Below are 27,421 nucleotides of genomic sequence, written 5' to 3'. Positions count from 1 at the left end.
GAGGGGTTGGCCAGCTATTGCGGGGGGCATATTGTGGGATAGAGCATACCCTTGGACTGAGATGCCTGGCTGGCTGAGAAGTGGGAAGTAGGTGGGGTCCTTGGCTAGGACAGGCCTTGAAGGCAGTGCTATGCCAGAGTTCGGGATAGTTTGGAGCAAAGGATGAGGAACAGATCATGTGGGAGAGTCAGTGAAGACAACTGATTCCTGCTTGTGTTGTGGAATAAATGCTGGAGTTGCTTGCATCCTTGGTCTTTTTGGAGTTCTGGAGATGCCCCCTTGTAGCCTGCTACAGATTCTAGCTCTACCAGCCGCCCCCACCCCCCAGCCCCAAACTGATCCTGGCCAGTGGCATGACAGGTATGTATAGTTAATTCCACAGACAGAGACACACAAAAAACAGCTCCAGAAGAGGCGGATAAGTTCATAAAGGTGCTTGTGGGATTTGACTAAATTGGATAACTGTGCATGTGGCATGTGCACTTTGGTGGTAGAAGTGGTGGGAGATAGAATCAACACACGGACAAGAAAATTAAAGCTAGTTTACAAAGTGGTCTCTGTAACAGCATCATATTTTTAAAATAAAATTAGAGCCTACTTTTCCAGCTAGCTCAAGGTGACTTTATAGTACATATCACTTAAAACTTGCATTTGAGAAAAAAGACGCCAATTACATTAGTGTTCATCCTTTTTTCAAGCTGCAGCAGTAGAATACGGCTGCAAGATATAGTCTGGCTAGTTGTACTCAAGGAATTCTACTAGGTGCACATGATTAAATCAAACCATAACCAAGTTATAATTTCTGACTAGTTGTCAACTGAAAGTGGAGCACAGGAACAAGAGACTAATTGCATTCCATGCTGCAAGAAAGGTATCTTCTACAAGCCCTTATAATGTTTTGACATAGCAACTACTGGTTACTGTTAATTTGCTAACACACACTGAAATTTTGACACAAGTGCAACATTGTAATTGTATATGTTACCCTGACTGACTGTTCAGTGGTAGGTGTTTATTTGGATAACATTGCTAATTTGTGCATGTGGGAGAATTCTGTGGTTGGCTTGTTCCAAGTACACACCCTGCACCGTTCTTTTAGCCATTTCTACTGCAGCAGTCCTCCCCGACCAGGAAGAACATGTGTGCAATCAGTCCTTGTACTTTTCTGAAATGCCTTGCTGGATTGCAAATTATCGCCCCCCACCCCACCCCGGTTTGGTATATAACTGGCCACAGTATTCTAGTCACTGCAAGATACTCTGGAACAAACTACCAAGGGAAGCTTTGGATTCTATTTTTTACCAAGGAAGCTTATGAATAGGTAGATGAGTCGTTGCAACTGAGAGTCAGCATGGTGCAGTGGTTAGAATGTCAGAATAGGATCTGGGAGGTTCAAATTGGGGTAATCAGGTTCCCTTACCTTCCCAGCTGGAAGTGGGGGGACCTGGCACTTACCTTATTGATTCTTTCTTGCGCTCCTGGCACGGTGCGATGATGTCACTTCTAGGAGTGCCATCATTGCGCAGACCTCATCATATCACACTAATTTGGGCCCCAAATTGGGCTGATTCAACCCATTTGGGGCCCAAATTGGGTCAGTGTGAAGCGTGGGAGCGCTCCCAGAGCCTGTGCAATGATGTCACTCCCAGAAGTGACGTCATCATGCAATGCTGGGAGCGCATCCAGGAGGCCTGTGTCCCTGTCTCTCCCCCACTGGTCAAGTGAGTGGTGGTGGGGGCAGAGGGTGGGAGCGAATGATCCCCTGCCCCCATCAGGGGACCTGGCAGCCCTGGTTCAAATCCCCACTCTGACATAGAAGTGTACTAGCCCTTGGGCTAGTCAGATCCTTTCAGTCTAACCTACCACACAGGGTTGTTATGAGGATAAAATGGGAGGAGAGTAGAATGTTAGCCACTTTGAATAATCATTGGGGAGAAAGGCGGGGTATAAATAAAGTAAGTAAATAAATAAAATAAACTGCTTCCACATCTGTGACAGCTATAAGCAAATGGACCCTCTTTTGTTTCTTTTTATGTTCACATATAGTTTTGTCAATAGTTGAGGTTCTGCGCTTTTTCTTCTGGTTCTGTACATTTCTATGTATTGTGTGGGATTGTATGCATATAATGGCTAATTACGATTTAGTGATGTAGAGTTATGAGAAGGACATTTTCACAGGAAAAACTTGAAATGATATGGAAATAAGGGATATGGTTCAATCCACGTGCATGAGAAGCAAAATCAAAATGATATTTATCTAGCCTCTCCCCATATGTTCCCCGGAGGTTGCTTCGATCAGCCACTAAGAACTTGCTGATGGTCCCTGGCCCCAGGGAGGTCTGTCTGGCCTCTACCAGAGCCAGGGCCTTTTCGGTCCTGGCTCCGACCTGGTGGTACTCTCTGTCTGAGGAAACTAGGACCCGGCAGGATTTGTTATCTTTGCGCTGGGCCTGCAAGACGGAGATGTTCCACCAGGCATTTGGTGGGGGCTAGGCTGTCCTCTCGCCGATCACCCATGCAGGAAAATGCTGTATTTTAATATTTTATACCTGCCAATTTTAATTGTTTACGATATAATGTTTTAATGTTTTTATAATGTTTTTATTGTTTTCAACTGTTGTTAAACCGCCCTGAGCCTGTTTGATGGGGAGGGCGGTCTAGAAATGTGAATAAAATAAATAAATAAATAAATTGGAGGGAGGGCAAAAAGGCAAAAACATTGAAAACATGGCTAGGTTATGACTTCTTGATGTGCCTGATGGCCAAGTGCATTTGGCTGCAGCTCTTATATCTGTATGTACATGAAGATTTCTCAAGTAATAACAGGTTCCCAGTACAGCGTATACTGGTGTGTTGGACAGGAACCTTTCAAAGAGCCGAATTAGGAGATGCTTCCAGGAAAGACCAATGAGAAAGTTTGCATAGATCTTGAGCATGCAAGAGATGGTACATCTTTGCTCAACGTGAATCATGCTGGTATTGAAAGGAGATAGGTGCCAGATGATAGGTGAAAGGTGCCAGATGATAGATGAAAGGTGCCAGATGATAGGAAGTCAGGGGCAGAAGATTTGACTACGGGCAAATAAAGACCTTGCAGTAATGTGAAGTTTTTAAGCAACAGACATTGAGGCATAAATTACACAATCTTCTCTTTTTTTTCTTACATGTTTTCACTCATTGCAATCCCTCAGAATCTTAACATCTTTAACTATCTGAAAGTTGTGTGAGAAATTCTTAACCTACTTTGCTTAGGGGAAAAAATAAATGTAGAAGAGTATAATAGATCACTTGGTAATTGTCTGAAGTCTTTCAGCCATCTCTCTGTGGGTGGAGGTTTTTTTTTTTTTTGGTTCAATTTTCTCTAGAGAAAAGATTTCAATTTTGAAATTTACAGCGTATTCAGCACTAATTACTGAGAGGGCTTGTTCTAGACATAGCAAAGTAAGTTAATGACAATATCAGTTCAGAATGTCGTCTGTGTTTCTTCAAGGCCATATAACTTTCAAAATGTTGCATGTTAAGGGGAAGTGTGTTAAGGTGATTAACGCAAATATTATTTTGTCTATGAAGTATGAGGTTAGAAAACAATTGGCCCTCAGTGTATCTGGTTTGTGTGCCTACAAACAATAACAACACATTCTAAGCTAACTCTAGGTCCAATACCATTTCATACTCTTAAGTTCAAGCCAGGTAGAGAGGGGGGGAAGGCGCAGGAGATTCTGGGCAGTTGTGCTTCACATTGGCTCCTCCAGGGGGCTCTCACACTGCTTTCTGTAGCCTGCTCCAGTTTGGCCAGCTATACAATGAGAAATGGCAAGGCCATCAGACCTACTGGTTGGGATCCAATTTGGTCCCTACTGTATGTTTAAAAGAAGGAGGTTGGAAGCAGGCTGAGCTTTTGCAGCAGTCTGCCGGCCAAACTCACCTTCCCACCCATGCTTTTGTATTTTAATTCTTGTGGTGATAATCACCCTTACTCTGTCGGGGGTGGGTGGGTGGGTGCTGTTTTACAGGGCCAGGAAGGCATTTTTACTCTTGGTTCTGATTGGCTAATAGGCCTCGGGGGCGGGGATAACTTCTCTATAGCAAAGGAGTCTGTTCTGCATACGTTTGACTGTAGGATTAAATGAGCTTAACTGCCACAACTGGCTGCTGGAGTCTAGGGACTGGCTGTGGACAAAGTACCGGGTGTGCAGAGGTGGCCTCACTGCATGAACCTAAAAGGAGAGGTCCCTTGGAGAGTCTCCTTTGGTGAGGGGCATGAAAGCCACCTTTGGGACTGACATGGTGCCTGCACCCTCAAGAGGATGGTAGCTTTTAGGAACAGCAGCTTCCGCCACTTCCATCCCTGAGACTGACTCTCTTTCCTTGATTACCCTCAGCAGTGTCAGGGTCAATGGCACCTGCTGTCCCCACCTATGCTGCATCAAGACCCGAGGAACCTGCAATCAGTACATTTCTTGCCTAATTTCCCCTCCGTCTTGTGTTTCGGTGTCATTCAGCTGTCTCTCCCCTTCAGGCTTGATCCCACTTGGAGCTCAATTCATCCCAGGCTTTTTATTATTTATTTCATAAATACTTCCTCGTTCTTTACTTCCTTTATATCCCTTGAGGACCCAAACTGGCTTACCTCATTCTCCTATACTCCTTTTCTCCTCACAACCACCCTGTAAGGTAGGTTAGGGCTGAGAGTGCGTGACTGGCCCCAGGTCACCTAGCAAGCTTCCATAGCAGAGTGGGGATTTGAACCTGGGTCTCCCAGCTCTTAGTCTGACACTGTTAACAACTACATCACGCGGACTGTCTGGAATGCTTGTATAATATTTGAAGTGGTCTTAAATGTTCCTTTTAGGAATGTGGAAGTTATTTATTTAGGCAATTTTCTCCCCAATGGGGACTCGAAGCATGTTACAATATCATTCTCCTCTTTTTTACTTTATCCTCAAAACAACCCTGTGAGGTAAATCTGGAAAAGATACGCTGTTTGGCCCAAGGTCACCCAGCAACTATCCATGGCAGAGTGGGCATTTGAACGTGAATCTCCAAGGTCACAGTGTGATACTGGGGAGGGGGAGTTGTTTCCTACTGTAATGGCAGAACTCCTGGTCCTGATCTTCCACTGCTGCCCAGTGCTGTGCCTCAGTGTCACTTCCAGTCATGTTACAAGAAGTGATGTTACATGTTGACAGGACACTCTAGCAATTCCCCCAAAGGCTGTGGTAAAACCATAGTGTTTGGGGGATTGCTATAGTATCCCTGGTGGTGTGTGATGTCACTTCCAGTTACATGACTGGAAGTGAGGTCATGGAGTTGCACAGAGCCCCATCCCCAAAAATCTCCTGGAGTTGTTAGCATTTGGCTAGCCACCCTATCTGACACTCTAGCCAGTGATAGCTATGGCAGAGTGCCTTCTTCCTCTAATGTTGATGATGTTGAAAGCCCAAGGGCATGTGAGAAGAGAGAACGCCCTGACTCCTTTCCATGTCTATAGCTATTGGAAACTGGAGCAAAGCTGGTATGAGAGAGGACTCAGTGTGGTTTCCTCCCATGTGATCTTGGAGTTTCTGAATTACTCTGTAGTGCAGGAAGGATTCAGGTTGCAGTACCTCCAGTTCCAAACTGCTAAAATACTAATTATTAAAAGAATTAATGTTTTCATCAAGTAAGATTATAAAAGACCAAAGAGCCAAGTGAAGAACACTAGAATAACACCTACATCAAATTTCATAGTTACATTAAAACTAAGTTGATAATACACTTAAGGGCTTTATTTCTGTGGAAAGAGGTGGGAGAACTCTCACCCAGGGTGGCTCCCGGCAGGAGGTGGTGCCCCTGTCATTACATGCGTGCACGGAAAGCACGTGCGCGCACTCCCAGGACCAAGGAATGACATCACTTCTGGGAAGTGACATCATCGCGCATGGTGCGGCCGCCTCCCAGTAGCGCTCCTGTGATTCGGGCATGTGTGCGCGCCCGCCCCTTACCTGTCAGCCAGGCCCTCTGCCACAGGCCTGGCTGACTGTGTCCCTGGGAAGTCTGGAATGCTGAAGCGGTGAAAAAGATGGAAGGTGAAAAAGCCAGCAGGAAGTTTTGAAAGCTCAAAGCTTTGCTTTTGAAAAATTGCCCTTTTGAAAAGTGCAGCTTTGAGCTTGCAAAGCTTCCCCCTCCCCGATGGGAGGGGGGAGGACGGGGTTCCTTCCTCTCCCTCCTCCCTCTCCTGATGGGAGGGGGGAGGGAACCCCCTCCCCCCTCCCATCAGGTGAAATGAGCGGCTGGAGCTTCCCTGGCCTTCAGGTGGGAGGGCGGAATCCCCCTCCTCTCAGCTGAAGTCTAAAGCCTGTTTAGGGCTTCCCAACTTCAGCTGGGAGGGGGGGGAATCAGAAACCAATTGCACACCTCTAGCAGGGACTTCCCTGCAGGCCAGCTGAAACAAGCCAGCACGGGGTTGCAAAAGACCCCTTTCCCCACGGCTTGCAAGCTGAAGGGGAAGGGGCTCTTTAATTTTTAAACCTCCAGCTTCAGCTGGCCCGTGGGGACTTAACCTCTGGCCAGCTGAAACAAGCCAGCGCAGGGTTGCAAAGGGCCCCTTTCCCCACGGAATCAGGTGGGCAGAGCCACCAGACTCGTGATGACTTTGAAGAGGTGCTGGAACATTGTTCCACTGAGTTCTGGCTGAAAAAAGCCCTGCACTTAATGCTAACAAGTTTCTCTGGGACTGGGGCCGGATGAACAGAAATGGGAGAATCTTTGTTAAAATCATGTTTTACTTACTTAGTTTACTGATTAATACTGCCTTGTAAGAAATCATTGGGCTGGCTTTTAGTCCTAGTACTTTGAGGTAATTCTGTTTAAAGTTCAGGGGTTTCAGGTGCTTTATCGCTTGTAAACCACAATCCAGGCTTCCATTTTGTTCAGAAGTTCTGCTAAGCTGACATTTTAGCCTGTTTTATATCTCAGCTTCAAAGGCTGCTGAGACCACTTGCAGCATTGGAGGTGTACTTGTTGTCTGTCCTTTGACTAAAGCGCCAACCTCATTTTGATGAGCAAGGAAGGGAACACAACAGCAAACGTCAATAATTGATGTCTGCTAAACCATTTTGTGCTTCTCACGTGACGGCGCTGCTGAAATGCGATGTATTTTTTATTCCTCGTTTTTGATCATGAGATTTCCATTGCAGATTTTAATTCTCTCTCTCCTGCTGTCCTCCTTTTTTCTATCCTTTTTTATGGTGTAAAGTAGGGACTGTGCAATATGCTTTCTGATTTTGGCTTGTACAATGCCAGGCATAGTAGTGGCACTTCAGAAATGAAAAGTAAATCAATGTAGGTACTTCGTATTGCTCACCAGAAATAAGAAAAAAAATGCTTAGCCTGCAACCTTAATGACATTTTGAAAAAAATTAAAAATCTGTTTAGGATTGTGCTGCAAATAGAAATTGTTTAAGTCAACAATATTTACTACAAAAAAGTCTGAAGGAACATCTTGATTTGGAAATATTACACCTTCCAAGTATACTGTAATAGATTCAGATGATCAGAAATGAAGGGTGGTGGATCAAAGAGGAAGGTTAGCAAGTTGTGACTGTCAGAAAAACCCAACAATGAAATTAAGTTGTTGTAATGGGCAAGTAGCAGAATATTTGATGCCACACAGGGTGGATAAAAATCAATGATTTTTTTAAAAAAATAAAAAAAAATCAGATTTTTTTTATTTAAATCGGATTTTTTAAATTTAAATCGGATTTTTTAAATTTAAATTGGATTTTTTAAAATAAAATGCTTTTTGAGGAAAATATATTACCATCCAAAGGTTATTCCATCATGAAATAAAGATTAGTTTTTAATTATGTAGAATAAGGCTGTATATGTTTAATTTTTTTGGTAAATAAATTCCATTAATCCATTCATAATGTCATGCTCTTCCAGAGGTTTTTGTAAGATTATTGGGCAGTTTCTCTGCCTACAAGATATTATCACAATTGCTTGGTTTTGCAGTTCTCAAAACTGAATTTGTGTCAGCTCAGCAGAGATCACATGCCTCTTCTTCACAGCAAAAATGTTATAACATGAACAGAGTTGAGAAAAAGACCTTAATCCTATTGTTCTACAAACCTATGAAGACAGAATCAACCCCTTCAGTGCTAAGTTTCAAGAAGTTCAGTGAATAGAAACAATATTTTTCTGATTAACTATAATGTGTTTCTAATAGTATTAAAATCAATATTTTATACAACTGTAAAACTAATATGAAAAGTTGTTATTCTAAACATCTTCATCTACTTGCATATTAAAGTTATACCAGCAAGAATTAGTCTTTATGTAGAAAACTATGATTTAAATCAAGCCTTACTGACTAGTGATTTAAATCGTGATTTAAATCGTGATTTAAATCAGTTTGATTTAAATCAAATCCGCCCTGATGCCACATCAAGTGTCTCTTATTTGATGGCACATCAAGGCTGTTTCACCAGTCGCTTGGGACACCACAGTCCAATGAAGGTGGTGATGAAGGAGGCGGCAATGGACATGGCTTGTGCCTGTGGTCTCCTCCTAGACTTGTCCTGCCACCATCTGAGTCCAAGATGAGCTTGAGAAATGCTAACGGAATCACTGGGGTTTCTGTTCCTTTCCCCTGGCAGCAGTGCAAGAGGAAATAACTGGCATCACCTATGGCAGTTGTCACACCCTGAGTTGTTCTGCAACCACTGAGATGCCAGTTAATGGCCCTGTAGTGGTGCTAGCACTACTGGGGCTTAGCTTACTTCTGTGGTGAGAAGTCTATCCCACCTGATTGGAGAGGTAAAATACAGTGCACAAGGGGTCATTTCGTAGAAAAAGAGCTGCAGGAACTCAGCTCTTTTCGTAGAAAAAGAGCTGCAGAAAATGGCCATTTTGGGCCCATTTTGGCCCAGATCAGAGCCGAAACAGCTGGGATCAGGTTGGTGCTGGGTGGGGGAGGCTTCCCCCACCCGGCACTGACCCAATCCAGGCCATTTTGGCCCCAATCTGGGCCCCTTTGCCCCTGAAATGGTCCCAAAATGGCAGAAAATGGCCATTTTGGGCATGTTTTGGCCTGGATCAGGGCTGAAATGGCTGGGACCGGTGCTGGGCAGGGGAGGCTTCCCCCACCTGGCACTGACTCAATCTGGGCCATTTTGGCCCCAATCCGGGCTGAAACGGCCCAATCAAGGCCTAAACGGCCCTAAAGTCAGGTGGGCGAGGCTATCTGACTTGGGGGAACTGCTGGATCACCGTTCCGGCGAGTTCCCCCTTGAAATGAGCCCTGCATTGCACCAATCCTGTACCCAATATCAGTAGCATTCTTTGACTTAATGGGCTACCATTTGCAAAAAAGGTATTTCAAACTATAAAACTATAAGGTATTTCAAACTATAAACAGTTATTTTAATTTCTGTAGTTTGTGTGGATTTTTGTACAAAGTAAGATTAGCTACATTGTTCTCCCACACTGCCCCGGATGTTATCCTATCACTACCATGGCAGAGCTTTTCTGTTCACCATACTGTTTTGCTACAGTGACTTTTTTCATTTAACCGACTGACTGTAGATCATCATTTGGAATATGAAATAGATTTTAAGTTCAGTAATACTCATACATGTACATTCTGTTATGGAATGGCCTACCTGAAGAGGTCAGGAAAGCTCCCACTCTCTTGGCTTTCCACAAACGATACAAAACTGAATTATTCAAGAGGGCCTTTTACTCAGATAGGAGGGCTGTAACATAAGGAAGCAGTCTCAAAAGAGATGCTTCAGTAAAGGGATAGGGAGTGAATACAGACATTACCACTGTTGCTGTAAGTATGATCTTGCCGGGGTTTTCCTGTGTTGTTTAATATGTCCCTTGTAGAACTGCTTATACTATTTCAGCATTTTTTCAACTTTGTATTGGATTTCTGCTAGTTTTAAATCTTTCAGATTTGCATGCATATACACTATTACGTTTATTAAAATGTCTTTGAAATGGACAGTTCTGATCCACACTGTAATCTGCCTTGGAATCTCCATGAGAAAAGTAAACTATAAAAAAAAAATAAATAAATATATACATTTTCAGTTCCAAAATACTAAAAGAAGCTCTCCCCCTCTCCTCAATTAGTCCTGAAATGTAAAAAAGATTTATAACTTTTTTAAAACATAAAGTTAAAATGACTAAGGGCTATGTCAGGTCATAAGAGACTCTGATCAAAGTTTCCTCAACTTCTTATTTTAAGAGCAGTTTATCAGTCCTTTCAGCTCTGGACAACTAGCTTGGAGGTGAACACTTTCTCTTGTCACCCTTAACCTGTGCTTTGTGTGTATGAAGGAAAGAAACTGCTGTGGCAAAGCTGTGAAGTCATTAAGGAACTAGGTATAGTTTAAGCTCTTGAGGATCAGATAGAAGGTTTTAGAAAGCACATACAAAATGCGTCAACCCCCCCCCCCCCCCCCAAAAAAAACCCCTGTGCTGGTGACACAGGATCCTTTGAAATAATTTCACCTTTTTATTCTTCTGACTGATACATACTTTTTTCTTTTTTTCTTTGTGAAGAATATATATATGGTATATATGGAGTATGAATGAAGTATTGTGTTGTATAAATTAACAATAGATGTGTTGCTTTTTCTGCTAAAATCCAACAAACACTCTACAGTGTAAATAAAATCTAGTGCTTTTTCTCATAGAAGGTTGATCCCCCCAAAATGTAATTTATCCATATATAAACATACAAAAATGCCATTATTAATATTGTGAAAGGGCTTATTACGGAAAACTGTGAAAATATCTTTAATATTTCTGAAAAACATAGCATCTTAATTGCATGTTTATAATGCTATTTGATTCAAGGAAAAGTGCTGAAACAGTGATACCAATATATCTAATTCTCATCATGGCCAAATCTGTGTATACTTAAATCCAGGAATTGGAGCCAGGGACAGACAAGACTGATTATTCTACAAACCTGAAAATTTTTTGTAGAAAAATCTGGAATCTGAAAAAAAAAATACATTAGGGAGTTAAAAACATCCAAAATAACAGAAGCTGCACCCTTAGCATTAAGAAACAAATGTCCTTAATTACTTTTGCTAGGCAGCCATGCAGTATTGCCAGCTTTCAAGCCCTGGTTTCTGTCAGTAAAAGGCAGGGCCTTTTCCAAGGCTGTTCTGGCCTTTGAGGGAGAACGCATTGTGGACAGGCTCAGCAGCAACCATTGGGCAACTTCATACCACACACCTTGCATGGCTTGGTTTCTTTCTACTATTCAGCTGTAGTGGAAGTCACTATGTTGTAATGGTTAGAGTTTCCGACTAGGATCTGAGAGACTCAGATTTGAATCCACACTCTACCATAGAGGGTTGCTAGGCGACCTTGGGCCATTCACACATTCTCAGCTTAACCTACCTCACAGGGCTGTCATTTAATTTTAATTTAATTTAATTTATTGTATTTATATTCCGCCCTCCCCGCTTTTGCAGGCTCAGAATACAAATTTCTTTACTATATGCATTTTAACCATACCAGGTTAAAGGTATAAGGTTAACCCTATCTCTGGGATGCAGCAGCCACTGAAAGCAAAGTGATGGCCTTAGCTATTGTTTGTCAATTCACAAATCGAGCCATACTATACCTAGGCTCTGCGCTCTGATTAAGAAATCTCAGAACTTCGCCTTTGGGACTTGGGTCCTAAGCCTCGCTTTCATTATGCCTTGCAGAGGTGATCCCTTTCTGCGCAGAGCTTTTCTCTGGCTGGTGGTGCTTTCTGGCTGATTGAAAAATGCTGATCTTACATGTATGAAAGCCCCTAGCTCTGGAGGGACATGCTGAGCAGTGGATGACCACCTCCACAACAGAGATCAGTGCAAAGCATTTGGAAATGGGATTTAGGATCCATGCCTACATCGACAGAATGGGAGTGATACTGATTATGCACCTTACATGACTGATGTGTGGATTACTGAGTGCTTCGAACGTTCTAAAATAGTATAAAACATGAAATAATTAGAGTCATAACAGTATACTCATTTTTGGCACCTACCAGCTGGAACGTTGGAAAACACTTCTGATTACATGCTAACACAGTTTCTGCTCTCTTTGCACTTGCTGCATGCCTCTTCCTCAGCAGCATTTCCTTTTAATTAGCCACATCATGAATCTTTACTTTTCTGTGATGCAGCTTGATCTAATCTTATAGCTCTTTGTTATGATTAAACCCTAAGAAATCTTTGAATCCACATTAGGAAATATTCAAAACATATATAACATTTCCAGGGTTTTGCACTTGCTAAATGTCATCATTAATCTTGATTGATCATCAATTGCTATTCAGCTTGGAAACTTCAGAGCGGAGGACAGCCTTGACAGAACTACTAAGAGGTGTGGAGAATGTATATGAACTTTACCTTTGATAATAGGGACTATAGTGTGAATAGAGGTAATGATAAGAAATAAAGGGGTTCTAGTGCTGTTGGAAATCAAAAAGGGAAAAGGGGGAGGGGGAAGGGGTGGGGGCATATATATCAGTCTGAAGGGTAAATGAAATTGTATATTTTAAAGGAATGTATGTTAACTCATTCAATAAAAATGATTTTTTAAAAAAAAGTGAGGACAGCCTTGAGCCGAATCAATGGTCCTGGGACAAAGCTTATCCTTAGGGCTTAATTTAAGGTAGAGCTGATTTTTCCCATTCAATGAGGAAAGTTTTTAGCCATGTAATTAGGGACTTTAGACATTGACCTCGAGCTTTCACATCTTGAGTAAGATTTAAGTCCAGCTAACATCATTGAGATGTCATGGGAGAGGGAGGAGGTAGTAAATGTCAAAACTCATACTTTGATAATTCCACTAAATTCTTCAGCATTTTAGTATGCAGTGTTCTTTAGGTTATAAACCAGTCCAGTTGTTTTGTCAGTCAGCAAACTTTTAACGTTTACTGCCAACAAATATTTCCCCCAGTTTTATCATGTTGTATTATTCCATTTTGCAATGAGGAAAGCAAGGTTAAGAGAATGTATCCAAGCATGCTGCTACATCTCAGTCTAATCAAGGGCTTGATCATTCCCTATTCTGTTTACTCAGTCTTCTGGTTCCCATTGGCTCCCTGCAAAAGTAAGATGCTTTGCCTCTCTAATGATCTTTTGCTTCCTATACCCTATATCTTTTTCTGTCATTTGTAGAAAATAATCTAAATGGGACAAAATTTACTGAGAACAAAGTGTTGAAATGTTTCAGATGAAAGCACTTTGTGAAGTCCAGGTGCTATTTTTCTTCATTAATGTATAAAATCTGAAATACATTTCTATCCTATGTAAAACTATTTAATAGGGATAAGGAAATGGCTTACAATAGTTTGTCTGTTTGGCACGTCAAGTGGTAAAACAGTTTTGGACTGGAAAGCTTAAGAAATAGCACTGAGAATCTTTCTGCTGGCGTCTATGTTATGAAAGATGTACTGCTTTGATTATCTTGACTGCTGAATAAATAAGAGAAAAGAAATAACATTGTCAAAATCTTCTGTATTAATACTACCACTTGGAGTTATTCAGAACGTCACACTGGGGTGATTTTTACAAACATCAAGTCACATTAAGTCTTTGAGTGCGACTTGGATAAGCACTGATTTTGCATTATTTTGGAGTGGATTGAGTGAGCTACATGAACACAAGAAACACAAATGAGTTTTGCTTCCTGTATTTGTGCAAATTTCTAACATCTGGAAGGGTGACATATTTCTCTTGCCCAAGAGCAGGACTTAACATTCATAAGGGGTAGAAATCTTGTACAGACATTTAAAAGGATGCCCTTTTACTCAAGATCTTACACATTTTCACAAATATTCTAAGATAATATATACGGGAACGCTTAAAATATGCTTGAAAAATAATTAGTAGTATTAAAACTAATGAATTAAAATAAAACATTATTAGAATAATCCTGAATTGTTGACATAATAAAATAGCTTGTGATCAGGTGCTGGTGAATAACGACATGCAATTTTAAGATCTTGTTTGTTGATTCCCCACCCCCCTCTCAAAATCTAGCAAAGACTTAAAGCTGGAGGATCATTCCGGTTCCACTAGGAATGCCTCTCCTAATTCACCCCAATATTACATTAGTTCAAAAATATCTCTACACTGTTTGAATAATTATTCCACTGCATTGGTCCTTTATTGCATGCATCTATCAGTGATATGACTCTTATATTTGGTGCAGAGATGGGCAATGCAAATTTGCCTGCTAAATTGTTCCTAGGTTTAGCATGAACCATGTTTTCTATGACAATGAAACCGGTGGCTGACAGTGATACCAGTAACAAATCATAGTGTGTTTGCAGAGCCACAGTGATGACTTTGTTATATGCTTTAGGATCTGACCCAGGTATGCTTCATGGTTTCTCTCTCCTCCTTGCAGAATTTCATAGTGTCCATATCAATTACGAGTAATAAGATTTCATAGTGCTCTATTTCTCCCATGGATGAGAAATGTGTTACCCATGTTATACAGGCTGTAGACTGGACAGCAGGAAGCAACTTCTCGTTTTGAAGCTACATAAAAAAAGGAGCAGGCTGTACATTGTCCATTCCTCCTCAAGCATATTCGGCTTCATTTTCGGTTTGCATTTGGAGGAAATCCAAGAGTCAATTTCATTGGGCTGCCAAAGCATTCATGATTAACAGCAGGCACCAATTCATTTTTATGTAAACACATTGATAGGTTTTGACAGGAGGGCTGGGAAAAATCTACTAAATGCCACACATCCTTTCAGATATGCCATGGAATGATAAACTAATTCTTTTGCACAATGCTGAATTTATTCCATATGACAATCATTAGTAGGAAGGAATGGCAGAGTTTGAACATGTTTATATAATTCTGTATAATTCTTCTGTAGCAGGAATTCTCTGTTTTTGTCATAATGAGCCTTCTTTAGTCAAGAAGAAAACCTGTTTGTACCACATTTGATATAATAGTGGGTACAGATATTTCATATGATGATCATTTGATTCATACCTTTGATTTGTATGAAAGTTGTCTTTATAATGGACTTTGGGTCAGGATAAGCCTTTGTACATTTCAAAGCCTGCAAAAATGTCCAGAGTCTGTCTGTCTGTCTGTCTGTCTATTTATTTATTTGGAAAGTTGACTAGAATACTTTTAAAAATACTACATTTTAATTGATTGAGGTAGGCATCTTTCAGCCTATGCAAGTCCCAGAAGTCCCAGAAAGTGGCTCTGAGTGTAAAATACTGTCATTAAAATAATTAAACATTAGAATCCTTTTGTAAAGATTTTAATTTAATAAATTAATAATTTAATAATTTAAGGTGAACAATAGTTTTTACCTTGGTCCATGCATGTTGGTAGCTCCTAATGTTGTAGAGCCATTTGGAGCACAGGATTTCTGTTGGTATACTAGTGTTATATTTGTCTTTCCTGCACACAACATTGGATTGGATTCAGCCAGCTTTTATACTTAATTTTCACCAATTCTCCTACAGCCTCATCACATAGCTTTTGTCCATGCAGGATTCATGATCCCTAGCATAGGATTTTGGGTGGTCAAAGGACTCCCCTCCTCTTCTTTTCATCAACTGAACAGCTGGCTGGGTCCATCCTATTAAAATGGTGGATGATTGCAAACACATCTTTAAATGCAATCTCCAGTCTAAAAGATGTGTGCCCCATATCGGTTTGTCTGCCAAAGTCAAGTTTGCTTCTGAAAATGTGGAGTCACCATTATCTTCAATATTATTGACTGTGATAGTGCTCTGTCTGGACTGCCTGTTAAGGCTTCCCTTTTTGGACAGCAGGTTCTAAAAAGTAGCATTAGAAGACTGCTGCTTTCCCCAATTGCCTCTGGCCTGTGTGGTTCCACAGGGTCATATGATCTACATTAAACTGCTAGGAGAGGTTCCCCAAAGTCTACCTCTCTATCAACAAATCCCCTGGAGACTATGGATTTGTTAAACTAGTTTCTAGAATCAGTGATAGTGAAAATAGCCAAGTTTAATCTACAGATCATTTAGAGCGGATAAAATTCCTCTTATCCATTGCATTCTGGATAAGAGGAATTACAGTTTTTCCAAAATTCTTTTGTAATTTTCTCTCTAGGGCAATATATTGATTTCATTATCAATATTATGATCAAATCCCTTGAAAAATAAAAGCTTTTAAATAAGGTACAATTAAAAGACTAAGGGAAAATAAATTCAGAACAATTTTTACTCTCTGGTTTGTTCAATGATTGTATTTTCTGTCTCTCATAGGTTTTACTGGGACTTAATAATGCTTATAATGATGGTTGGAAATCTTGTCATCATACCTGTTGGGATCACATTCTTCACAGAGCAAACAACAACGCCATGGATTATTTTCAATGTAGCATCAGATACTGTGTTTTTGTTGGACCTAATCATGAACTTTAGAACTGGAACCGTTAATGAGGATAGCTCTGAGATCATACTGGACCCAAAAGTCATCAAGATGAATTATTTAAAAAGCTGGTTCGTGGTTGACTTCATCTCATCGATACCAGTGGATTATATCTTTCTTATTGTAGAAAAAGGAATGGACTCAGAAGTATACAAGACAGCTAGAGCACTTCGCATTGTGAGGTTCACAAAAATCCTCAGTCTGTTGCGTTTGTTACGACTCTCAAGATTAATAAGATATATACACCAGTGGGAAGAGGTAAGATTCTCGTTTGTATTCATCCGTCTGATATTTTTAAGTGATGGCACTATATTTAGATCTTGCAACCAACTGAGATTTCTTAGTGCATTTAGGAATCGGTGTTGCTTGCAGGAATGAGAGTAGCGCCTTTCATTAAATGGCTTATTATGCACTTCTTACGATGAGTCTCTGCAAGTCTATTTAAAACTCAATAGGATTTTAACATAAAATTATTTGTGTCATGGAAAAAAAGACAACTTTTCCCAAAAGGCTGAAGTTACATACCGTACCAAACATATTTTCATACGAACAGTTCATTTGAACAGGACTATTTTGGGTGGCTCAGCATTCATATGAGAGTGTCATATATTAGCTAGTTATTAAAACAAGAACATCCTGCTTTTCCATCTAAGTTAGTCCTCCGAGGTGGGTTACAATCAAAATTTAAAGAAATCTAACACTATTAGTAAAAACAAAATACAACTAAAATTTGTGACCATCAGTAAAAGAGACCTAGAATAGTAGTCAGATGCTGTGAAATGCCTGGGTAAATAACAACAAAACTGCTTCTCAAGCAAGAAAAATAAAAATAAAGTTACATACCTAACAGTTTGTGGAGAGTATTCAGAGTGATTTATCTGCAACAACAGTTACTCCCTATGTTGTTCTTTGATAATAGCAATTGCTCCATGTTAGCAATATATTTGTATAGCACTTTCAGTATTTCAAGCATTTTGCATGATTTAATATGTTGTAAAAAGTAAACAATTATTATGACCTTCGTATCAATCTGCCTGCACTTCACTCTGTGTGGGTGGGGTGAATATATTGTAATAGCAGCTCCATGTTGGTGGAAAATACTTTCCCTTCAACTTTTCCTTTACTAATCTTCCCAGCATGATCAATAAGTGAAGTGATAAGAACAGTGGTTTGAGATGAACCTTAGGTTTTTAACATAGGCACACCAGATTGCTAATGGGTGCTGATCCTGGCAGTAGTGGTGCAATAGCCTGCTTGTTTCTTTGATTAATTCTCTGAAATAATTAGCAGGAAAAGGAAGTGCTTCTTCTGATACAAAAGTAACTGAGTGGAGAAAACTGCAAGTTAATAGTGTATGTGGTTTCAAGAAATAAAAACTGATTTTTTGCAAGCAGCTCTAATAACAGCAGAAAGGATTTTGTAAGGTACCCAAATGAGTGAGGACATTCACCTCGGTTCATTAAATTCTTTCTGCAGAAGTCTCATGTGTATGCACCATTTTAAGGCAGTTTAGATATATCAGTATTTATGGAACATTTTGGGGAGAGTTGGTGGTACATGAGCTATGCTATTTCACTGTTGTTGCTCCCCCCACTCTCTTTAAAAATCTGGAGGGAAGCAGGGGTGGTGGCTACTCATGTTCTAGGGCTCATCAAAGTTGGAGTGAATGCATATTGTCTGGGAGCTAATGAATATTCAGTTACTTCTGTGGTGCCTGTGGTGCCTGTGTTTCTCTAAGATTCTGTTTCTTGAATTGTTTTATTTATGGTATGTGTCATACTGATTTTATCGCACTGTCTTTATACTTTGTGATCCGTCTTGAATCTTGATGAGAAAGTTAGTCTGTAGAGAAAGTAAATAAATAAAAAGTGAACAGCTGTCTCCCCTCTCTGTTAAGGTACTTTTTGAGTCCAAGATTACTTTCTCGAACAGGTTGTGATGTGACACCGTGTTTGGTCTTCAATGAAGGAAGTCAGAAATCTCACTGGGTGTTCCAAAAATATTTTAACATAATTTAAGTCTGCAAGCCTAGTCACAGTTACTTGGAAGTACGCCCTGTTGAATATTATGAGCCTTACTTCTGAATAAAGTTGCATATGATTCGGAATAGAAATAAGCACTTCGGATCCCTTAAGGTGGCATATAAAGGGCTGTCACTATTTGCACCAAAATCCTGTGAGGTATGCCATACTGAGCAATAGCAGCTTGTTAAAAGCCAGCAACTGATTGTCACAGTTGACTAAGTTTTCCACATTCATGCACAAGACGGCCCCTTCCCGGCCGGATGCAGAGCGGCTTGGTTGGGGGCCGCATTTGCAGCCCCATTAGAAGGGAAGGCTGACTGTTCCATTCCCTAGCATCCGGGGCTTTGCTGGGGTGGGCGGAGCTTACGGCATATAAACCTGCTCCGCCCCTCTTCAACTGGCAGTTGTCACGTTTGCTCGGCCCACCCACCCACCCACCCTATTGCAGTGCAGGATTAGCTGGTCGATATTTATCAGAGCCAGGTAGGAATTTTTTCTCTTCTCCTAATTGGCTTTCAAGGAGGGTTTTTTCGCCTACCTTGCACTGCAGGATGTGTTTAGTTAACTGGTTGGTAGAGCTATAAATAGTTTGGCAACTATCAGGTTAGGATGGAAAATGAGTGGGCCGGTGACCCCCTTGGCACATCCTCATTGGTGAGGAATTGGGGTCTGTCAGGAGTGGCTGTTGGGCTGTACGGTAGCCAGCTGTGAGAGCAGACTGCTGCATGGCTCCCCTATACAAGTAAGGCCCTCCTGCTGTACGGCGAAGTACTGCAGGCTTGGAGGGGGAACTATTTGCCTGGCTGCTCAGTACAGCTATGCATTTGTATGGCTCACCCCTGGGGCAGTGGGGGTTTGCCCAGACAAGTCAAGGCGGAGGTCCGGAGTGACCCCAGGGCTTGACCTGTACCACTATTTAGTTAGATCCCTTGCCATAGTGATAAGTTATGTTGTATTCAATAAAGTGGCCCAATTTTATTCCAAAGCTTTGTGTCTGCCTTTCATTTCGACTGAGGGGGGTGGTGGAAACAAGATCTTTTCAGAGATTCTGTGTCATGCCCAGGGCTCATTTGGAGCCGGAACGCACAGGAACGGCGTTCCGGTAGGTCTAAAAAGAGGTCACGTGGGTTTTGGCCCCGCCCACGTGATTTCCTCCGAGTGCAGGCCGAGTGGTGCTGGGCTCCAAAGGAACAGTAAGCTGTTTGGATTCCTTCTGCTCTTTTACTTTCATTTGGGGGTGGGGGGAGAGAGAAAATGCGTGAATGCCGAGCGGTGCTGGGCTCCAAAGGAACGCAAGCTGCTTGGATTCATTCTGCCCTGCTCTTTTACTTTCATTTGTGACTGGGGGCAGGGTGGGGGAGAGAGAGAATGCCGAGTGGTGCTGGGCTCCAAAGGAACGCAAGCTGCTTGGATTCATTCTGCTCTGCTCCTTTACTTTCATTTGTGACTGGTGGGGGGGAGAGAAAATGAGTGAGTGAGTGCAAGCCGAGTGGTGCTGAGCTCCAAAGGAACACAAGCTGCTTGGAATTCATGCTGCTTTATTTTCATTTATGACTTGTGAGAGTGAGTGAGTGAGTGGGTGCAAGCAGGGCTAGCTCTCCAGAAGAGGGTAAGCTGCTTTGAGTTCATTCTGCTTTAAGGAAATACCTGGAGACTTTTGCAGAAAGGGGCCTGAGGGGTGGATGTTGCCTTCTGACAAACTTCCGGTGATGTCAGGGAGTGGGGCATATGCTAATGAGTTATGCTAATGAGTTATGCTAATGAGTTCTGTAGTTCCTTTTACAGGAAATGACCCCTGGTCATGCCAACATGCATTGTTGGCATGTAAAATATTATTGTATTTTAATTGTATTTTTAATATGTTGGTATCTGCCCTGAGCCTGCTTGTGGGGAGGGCGGAATACAAATTTGAAATAAATAAATAAATAAATAAATAAAACTGTTGGTGTAACACTCTAGGATTCACAGAAAACTCTGTGGTTAACCATAGAGCACTGAGTGAACCTTAGAGAGTTATCTTGAGAACTAGTTTGGTGTAGTGGTTAAGAGCGGCAGGACTCTAATCTGGAAAACTGAGTTTGAGTCCCCACTCCTCTGAAGCCAGCTGGGTGACCTTGGGTCAGTCACAGCTCTCCAGACCTCTCTCAGCCCCAACCACCTCACAGGGTGATTGTTGTGGGGATAATAATAACATACTTTGTAAACCGCTTTGACTGGGGATTAAGTTGTCCTGAAGGCCAGTATATAAATCGAATGTTGTTATTGTTGTTTAATAATACAACAACATTGATTATTATAATTAATAATAATAATTCTCATGACACAATGACATCACTTCCAGTTTTGCATGTTGGTGCAACACCAAACTCTTGTCCTCACTCCCAAATTCTCCTGCCAGGGTGCCAGCCATGGCTAGCAATCCTAAGAAGGTATACAAGGATGTATACAATATGATTCCATTAAAAAGTGAATGTTAAAGCTTTATTGTATTCAGGATATTATGAAACATTCTATGGTGATGAAAAAGTTTTTAATACAGTTTGTTGGGTAAGAAAATTTGGAAATTATATTGTCTAATATTTTCTACAAGGCCCTAATTACACCATTTATTTTCCATTTTTTACTTCTTTTCCCACCCCTTTAATTCATCATAAATTCTGAGGTAGTAATCAGAACAGCCTTGAAGCTCTTCCTCTCACAGTATGAGACATTGGCAGTGAATACAGCTGTAGCTTTCAGGATATTGAACATAAATTGGAAATGGCATTGGGAAATTCAGTTCATATTAACAGTTCAATAAAATGAGGCTGAAAGAGGAAATAAAAATGAATCGCATATAAATAATTATAATAACAGTAACAACATTCGATTTATATACCGTCCTTCAGGACAACAAATCAAAATGCAGTGGAGAATTTGGCAGGATTTATAAGTACTGATTTACCAAATTAGCACCAGATTGTCACCTATGTATTAGCATTATGAAATCCTAAATGCACACATGACACAAATAATGGAGCTACATAAAGGGGGGGACATCTATTGGAAACAATGATTTGCCCCAAACCTTTTCTTCATAAGGAAGAAATTGAAAATTTTGACTAGAATTTTATAATTGACATGACCTTTAAATTTTATAATTGAATATGCCTCTTAGTAACTAAAAATGAACCTCTATAATGAATTGTGAAGTTTTTTCTGATCTTTTTGTGCAGTATTCTACTTTTAATGATTTTCATCAGCAGGGAAGTTTGGTTTGTCTGATACGAAATGCACCTTTTCTCTAAATTTCCATTTACCTTTACAGATCACGCCACATTCCTGGGCAATAGGAAGCTAAAGAATGCGCCCAGAAAAGAAAAACCTAATCAACTTAAATCACCTATATTATCTAAAGGTGTGCAGGAAATCATCACATTTTTGGAAAGCCCATTTTCTTGGAAATTGAAAAGGCAGTTGTCCTTCCAAGTATCTGAACTAGTTATTTTTATAATTTCTGCAAGTTACTTATGTGGTGGAGTAAAGGGCTACTGATTTCTTTCTCTAGCCCACTGATTCCTAGCTGCATTGCTATTTTTTAAAAATGTATTCAGTTGGATACAGAGCTTTGCAAATCCATATACAATTCTCTAAACAAGCGATATAGATGTTATTAAATTCAATTAATCATCCTAGTCAAGATAACATTCTATTTACCAAACTTATCTAACTTTTTACCATGCAACAATCAAGTTAGTTTAGTCAACTGTACACATTCCTTTAGTTTTGCTAACCACCCCTCTTTATTTGGGATTATGTTCCTTTTCCATTATCCACCAATGACTACTCTTGCCGTTTTATTGAACTATGTTGACTTCTTTCTCAAAGATATACAAGAATTTGTTTTAAGTGCCGTAACCTCAGCTATACTGCTATTTTATACCTATAAATTGCCCATCAGGATGCGATATGGGAGTGGGGATATAGACAGTTTGCAAAATAGTGAGAGCCGGATGGCTCACACAGAGACATACAAAGAGATTTCAGTAAAGGAGGATGGACAAGACTCACAGCAAAAGTTAACATATCAAAATGCAAGAAAATTGCACATGTATAACATTGGCCATTTTCACACATCCCCATAGCCCTCTGGAAAATCGCGCAAAACTCACGACATGAAGCATCTTTCCCATTTAATGGTGCGATGATGTCAGAAATCGTGCCATTAAATGGGATCGTGATGGGAAATCGTGCTAGGAAGACTCTTCATGCCATGAGTTTTGTATGATTTTTTGGAGGCTATGGGTGTGTGAAAATGGCCTTTATGTTAATTACTTCTTATAAACATCATAATAAGCACAGTACTTCTGAGGAATAATGACATGTGGTCTGAAATGGATAGGGAGTGTGGAGATGTGTCAGTTCCTAGGAAGGCTTTTGATTGGCCGAGCTTGTTTAGGTTGGAGGTCAATTTTCACCTATTTGCCTAAAGTAAAGTTTCATAACTGACAATTTTTCAGTTTAAATGGCTATGGTAGCTGAAAATCCTTTGCAGGTTGTGCTTTGATGCTACTTTTCAATAAATCAGTTGAGAACAGCGGTGTTGGAAACCAAGCCGTTTCCTTTTTTTGTTTTTTTTAAATAAAAATTTCATTGTATTGAAGCATCAGATAGAGTGTGTACATTCTAAACATATTCTGTTAAGTACAGCATCTGGCATTCACTGGTTTTTTTGGTATGGATTGTGTCTGTGTTTATATAATGCCACATCTGGCTTAAGCTTGACATACAGAGAGGTCAAGCAATTTGTGTGAGATCTGACATTCTGTGAATCGTTGCCCAGATTTCTGTCTAGACCTTCATCCTGATCTGTGACAGTTTCCTGGAATCTTTTAAAGCACAAACCTTTCTGATGCAATCTTGACAATATCTTACTGATGTTCTGTTGGCAGAATAAATATGGTTTACCTAATATAAGTAATACTTCAGGAGACAAAATTGTGCCTCCATCACTAACCCCTTTGACAAGTTGTAGGCTGATGGAAACAGAAATTGGAGTCTGAAAAATGTCCTTTGTTATAATAACAGCTGTCTGTTCAAAGGGGGACATATACATCGAATAATTTGAAGAAGAAATTTCACTGGAGTTTTGAGTGATGGTCTCATCAAGTGTCAGTACGTAAAAACTACCTTGCATGATAAGATTTAAGGTCCATCTAGTCTAGCATTCCGTTTCCATCAGTAGCCAGATAGATTCATTTGGGAGCTGTCAAAGTTTCCCCCTATTTTTCATCCCCAATAACTGGTATTCAGAGGCAACTGAATATGGAGAGTTCATTTTGCCATTATGGCTAATTGTTGTTCTCAAGAAATCACAGGAGAGGATAAATTATTGGGAAACATCATCCAGAGTCAAAGGTTATTATACATGTAAGGTAGAAGAGTGAATTTGCATGTTTGGTGAGGCATTGCATGAAGAGGTTGGAACATTTGTTAGTGAATTGACAATGATGCAATTCATTGTTTAACTAGAAATTATTAATTTATCACTGTCTGGAAGATTCAGGGTACGAGCTTAAACCGGTGCAGTCTAAAATAACATGTCAGTTATCTGTCTTTCAGTTTAGCTCAGTGTTGAATTGGAAGCTACAGCTGCTGCACAATGGTGCAGCACAATTGTGCAACAAATGAAGTGGGGAAAAAATCACTACTTGATCTCAATAGTCCTGCTATAAACACCAGTAATGAAAATATAATAAGACCCAACAAGAACAAGATAACATTGGCTTCACCCGCATACAGTGGCTGTCTGGGTTTTCATTGCCTGTCAATTGTATTTTTTGTGTGATAGGCTCTGTTTTGTCTGGCTGACTTGGGAATTGAATCTTACAAATATGCAAACAGTGCCTGATTTTGGAAATTCTGGGTATTTTAGTTTTTTGGCTGTAACATTTTTAACATGCCATGAAATCTTATGGAAATGACTGGCACATATGGCTTCTTATTTCTTATTAATACCTTGTTCAGAAATAACAGTACCCTCTTTTCTGTACCATGGGAGTATGACATTACCTCTCTCTCTCTCTCTCTCTCTGTGTGTAGAGAAAAAGCAGAATTTCCCAGGAAAATGATTGTCAGTTAATTTGACATTCTGTATATCTTTTAACAGCTGTAGTGTGTAATGTATTGAAAAAGTGGCAGGACTATCATCTTCACAAAATTAATATTTATGATTTTTAGTGTACATATGTTTACCTAACCTGATGAACCAAAGAGTTTCTGATGTTTTCACCCCAGAATGTCTAAATCCAAGTTAGCTTTGAAGCAAAAGTGTTGCTGTATGGTGGCTTGGTTCAAACGCAATGGACAAATATGGGGATCTTTGGGCTCACATGATCCCCCCTTCCTTCTGTCATGTTTTATCAGCTACTCAGAGATTTCTAGGTTTGTGTCAAGCCATAGTTTGCCATAAGACTTGAGCAGGAAAAGATTACTAATTGGTCTTTCCTGCAAAGATAGATTCCACACAAAGATAGAGATTCTACACCTGGATTATACCACTTTAGATATCCTGGCTTTCATGGAAATGCAAGATATTGTTGGTTGGTTTGGATGACCTGGCAATATATGGTTTGATGCAAAAGTGGAAATCTCTACATAGCTGTTCATGCATGAGAGTCACAAGAGGCTGAAGACTTTGTGATAATCCATGCTTTTCAAAAACCAGTAGGCATTTATATCAGTATTCAAATTAGGGTTGCCAGACCCCCCCATACTTTAAAATCAGGGGTTGAGGGGGTTGCCAGACAGGCATGGGGTCCCAAGCCGTCTTTCATTTGTGATGACCTCACTTCCAGTTGGAAACTGGAAGCTATGGAGTCTCAGCAGGGCCAAAATCAGCCCCAAACTATGGAGTTTGGGGCTGAATCAGCCCCACTGAGACCCCATAGATTCCAGTTTTCAACCAGAAGTTATGTCATCAGGGCCTCTGGCACGTGCATGCCATTTTGCTGTGTGCTTCGATGACTCCTGGCCGCCACCCCCCCCCAGCTTGGTGAGTAGGGGTGACAGGTGAAATGTGGGGGGCAAGGAATCCCTACCCCAGCTGGCAACCCTAATTTATATTGTTAAAGAGGGAGTCATGTGAAGACAGCTAAATATTTCTGAAGACTAAGTTCAACATTGCATACTTTTAAATATATAAGCGCATCACCTGTAGGCAGATAGTACAGGAAATGATTTTTCTCAGGCATACAAATTGAACATTATCTTTCCCTTAGTAGCATTTCTAAAATTCTAATCAGGGAAAAAATGTAAAATTTGAAAATCATTCCCCTGACCATCTCCTTCACAGATAATCTGATTTTATATTAAAGAAAAATCTGATGCCTTATTTGTACCCTTTTAAAGAGTAAAATGAGCCACACTTAGATTAATATATTGAAGGAAATCTTGGGGAACCGTTCTTACCTTGTTCTGGTAATGTTCTCTGTAGCTTGTTAGAGAATGAGCTCTTACTTTTAATATTCAGAGAACTCAAAGCCTTGTTAGAATCTGGGGAAACTTGAGGAGGCTGTCTAAGCAAGTTCCACAGCCCATAACAGCAGGATTATCTAGCTTCAATTTATTTGTATAAAAATCATCCAGTCTTCTTTTGAAATTTGGACTCTCCTGAAGAGCTGTGAAATTTTTCCCAGCATTTCCCCAGAACCTGAAATCTTCCTCCTTCTCTTCCAGTGTTTGCATGTCCTAGGAAGGTGGGATATACATTCTAACAATTTCTAAATTCTAACCCAGTTAAAACATTTACAGTCATATCATAAACAGAGTTACTCCAGTCTAAGCCCATTGGAATCAGTGGGCTTAGACTGGAGTAACTCTGCTTAGGATTTCACTGTTAATGTGGTAAGCAAACCACATTATGGAAACCATCATGGAGATGGGCTACAGATACACCTTTTTCACTCTTTCTGAAAATGAGCAAATGTAACAAATTATATATAAAACAATAATTTGGCTCAAACCGCGCTCTTAACAGCAGCCGCCTTTCTGGCACAGAACAAGCCAAGAGCTAGATGAGAATGTTAAGCAATGAGAATCTCCTATCAGCTAGGAGACTGAAATTTCTAGTGGCAGCCAGAGCTGGATCTAGGTTTATATACTGCAATCTATATGTGCTAGTATTTTATAACATTAGCTACCGTGAATCATGAACAGAGTGTGTGATTTCTGCTCATTCCGCCTTGAGTCGCAGCCTCCCTCTGCATGATATCCCACTTTATTTGTAAGAGTCCCCTGGCCCTCGGGAGCGCCTTTCTTGGGACAGCCAAGAGCTCCAGAGTGGAAAGCAGCATTATTCCACTGCAAGAATTTATTCTGCTCACAGATCACTGTATTGGACCCACTAACAGAAGTGATGGATAAGATGAATGCTCACCCACTCAGATGGAATACTTTAAAAAGTACAGAAAGGCTAAAAATATTTTTGGTACTGCATTTGTTTTGTCTTTGGTAAAATACATAGAGAATACATCTTCTACGTCACTGATGGCAGGGGGGCAGGGAAACCACTAGCACTTGACTTAGTGCTTAATAATAATAACATTCAGTATATATACCACCCTTCAGGACAACTTAATGCCCACTCAGAGCGGTTTACAAAGTATGCCATTATTATCCCCACAACAAAACACCCTGTGAGGTGGTTGGGGCTGAGAGAGCTCCAGGGAGCCGTGACTAGCCCAAGGTCACCCAGCTGGCTTCAAGCAGAGGAGTGGGGAATCAAACCCGGCTCTCCAGATTAGAGTCTTGTGCTCTTAACCACTACACCAAACTGGCTCTCCACTAGGATATTTATTTAAAAGCAGAACCATAAGTCTCTTGTGAGTATACTGTTTTGCAGTCGAGTCATTCATGTATTGAAATAAACGAGGGTTATAAAGATTAGTTCCTTAAGGCCCAAAGCCCTAACATTTCCTGCACATAAA

The 27,421-nt window shown here is 40.5% G+C and overlaps 1 protein-coding gene across 1 annotated transcript in view; it reads left to right on the top strand.

Annotated features, from left to right (window-relative positions):
- HCN1 (hyperpolarization activated cyclic nucleotide gated potassium channel 1) overlaps window positions 1-27,421 on the top strand; it is a 248,871-nt gene that overhangs the window by 13,139 nt on the left and 208,311 nt on the right. The window contains exon 2 of the mRNA XM_054986971.1: window positions 16,266-16,689. Within this exon, the coding sequence (XP_054842946.1) occupies window positions 16,266-16,689 (424 nt within the window). The remainder of the gene's footprint in view (window positions 1-16,265; window positions 16,690-27,421) is intronic.

This window comes from Eublepharis macularius, chromosome 8, assembly GCF_028583425.1.
Source record: "Eublepharis macularius isolate TG4126 chromosome 8, MPM_Emac_v1.0, whole genome shotgun sequence".
NCBI lineage: Eukaryota > Metazoa > Chordata > Lepidosauria > Squamata > Eublepharidae > Eublepharis > Eublepharis macularius.
This window is presented reverse-complemented; position numbering and strand designations above follow the sequence as displayed.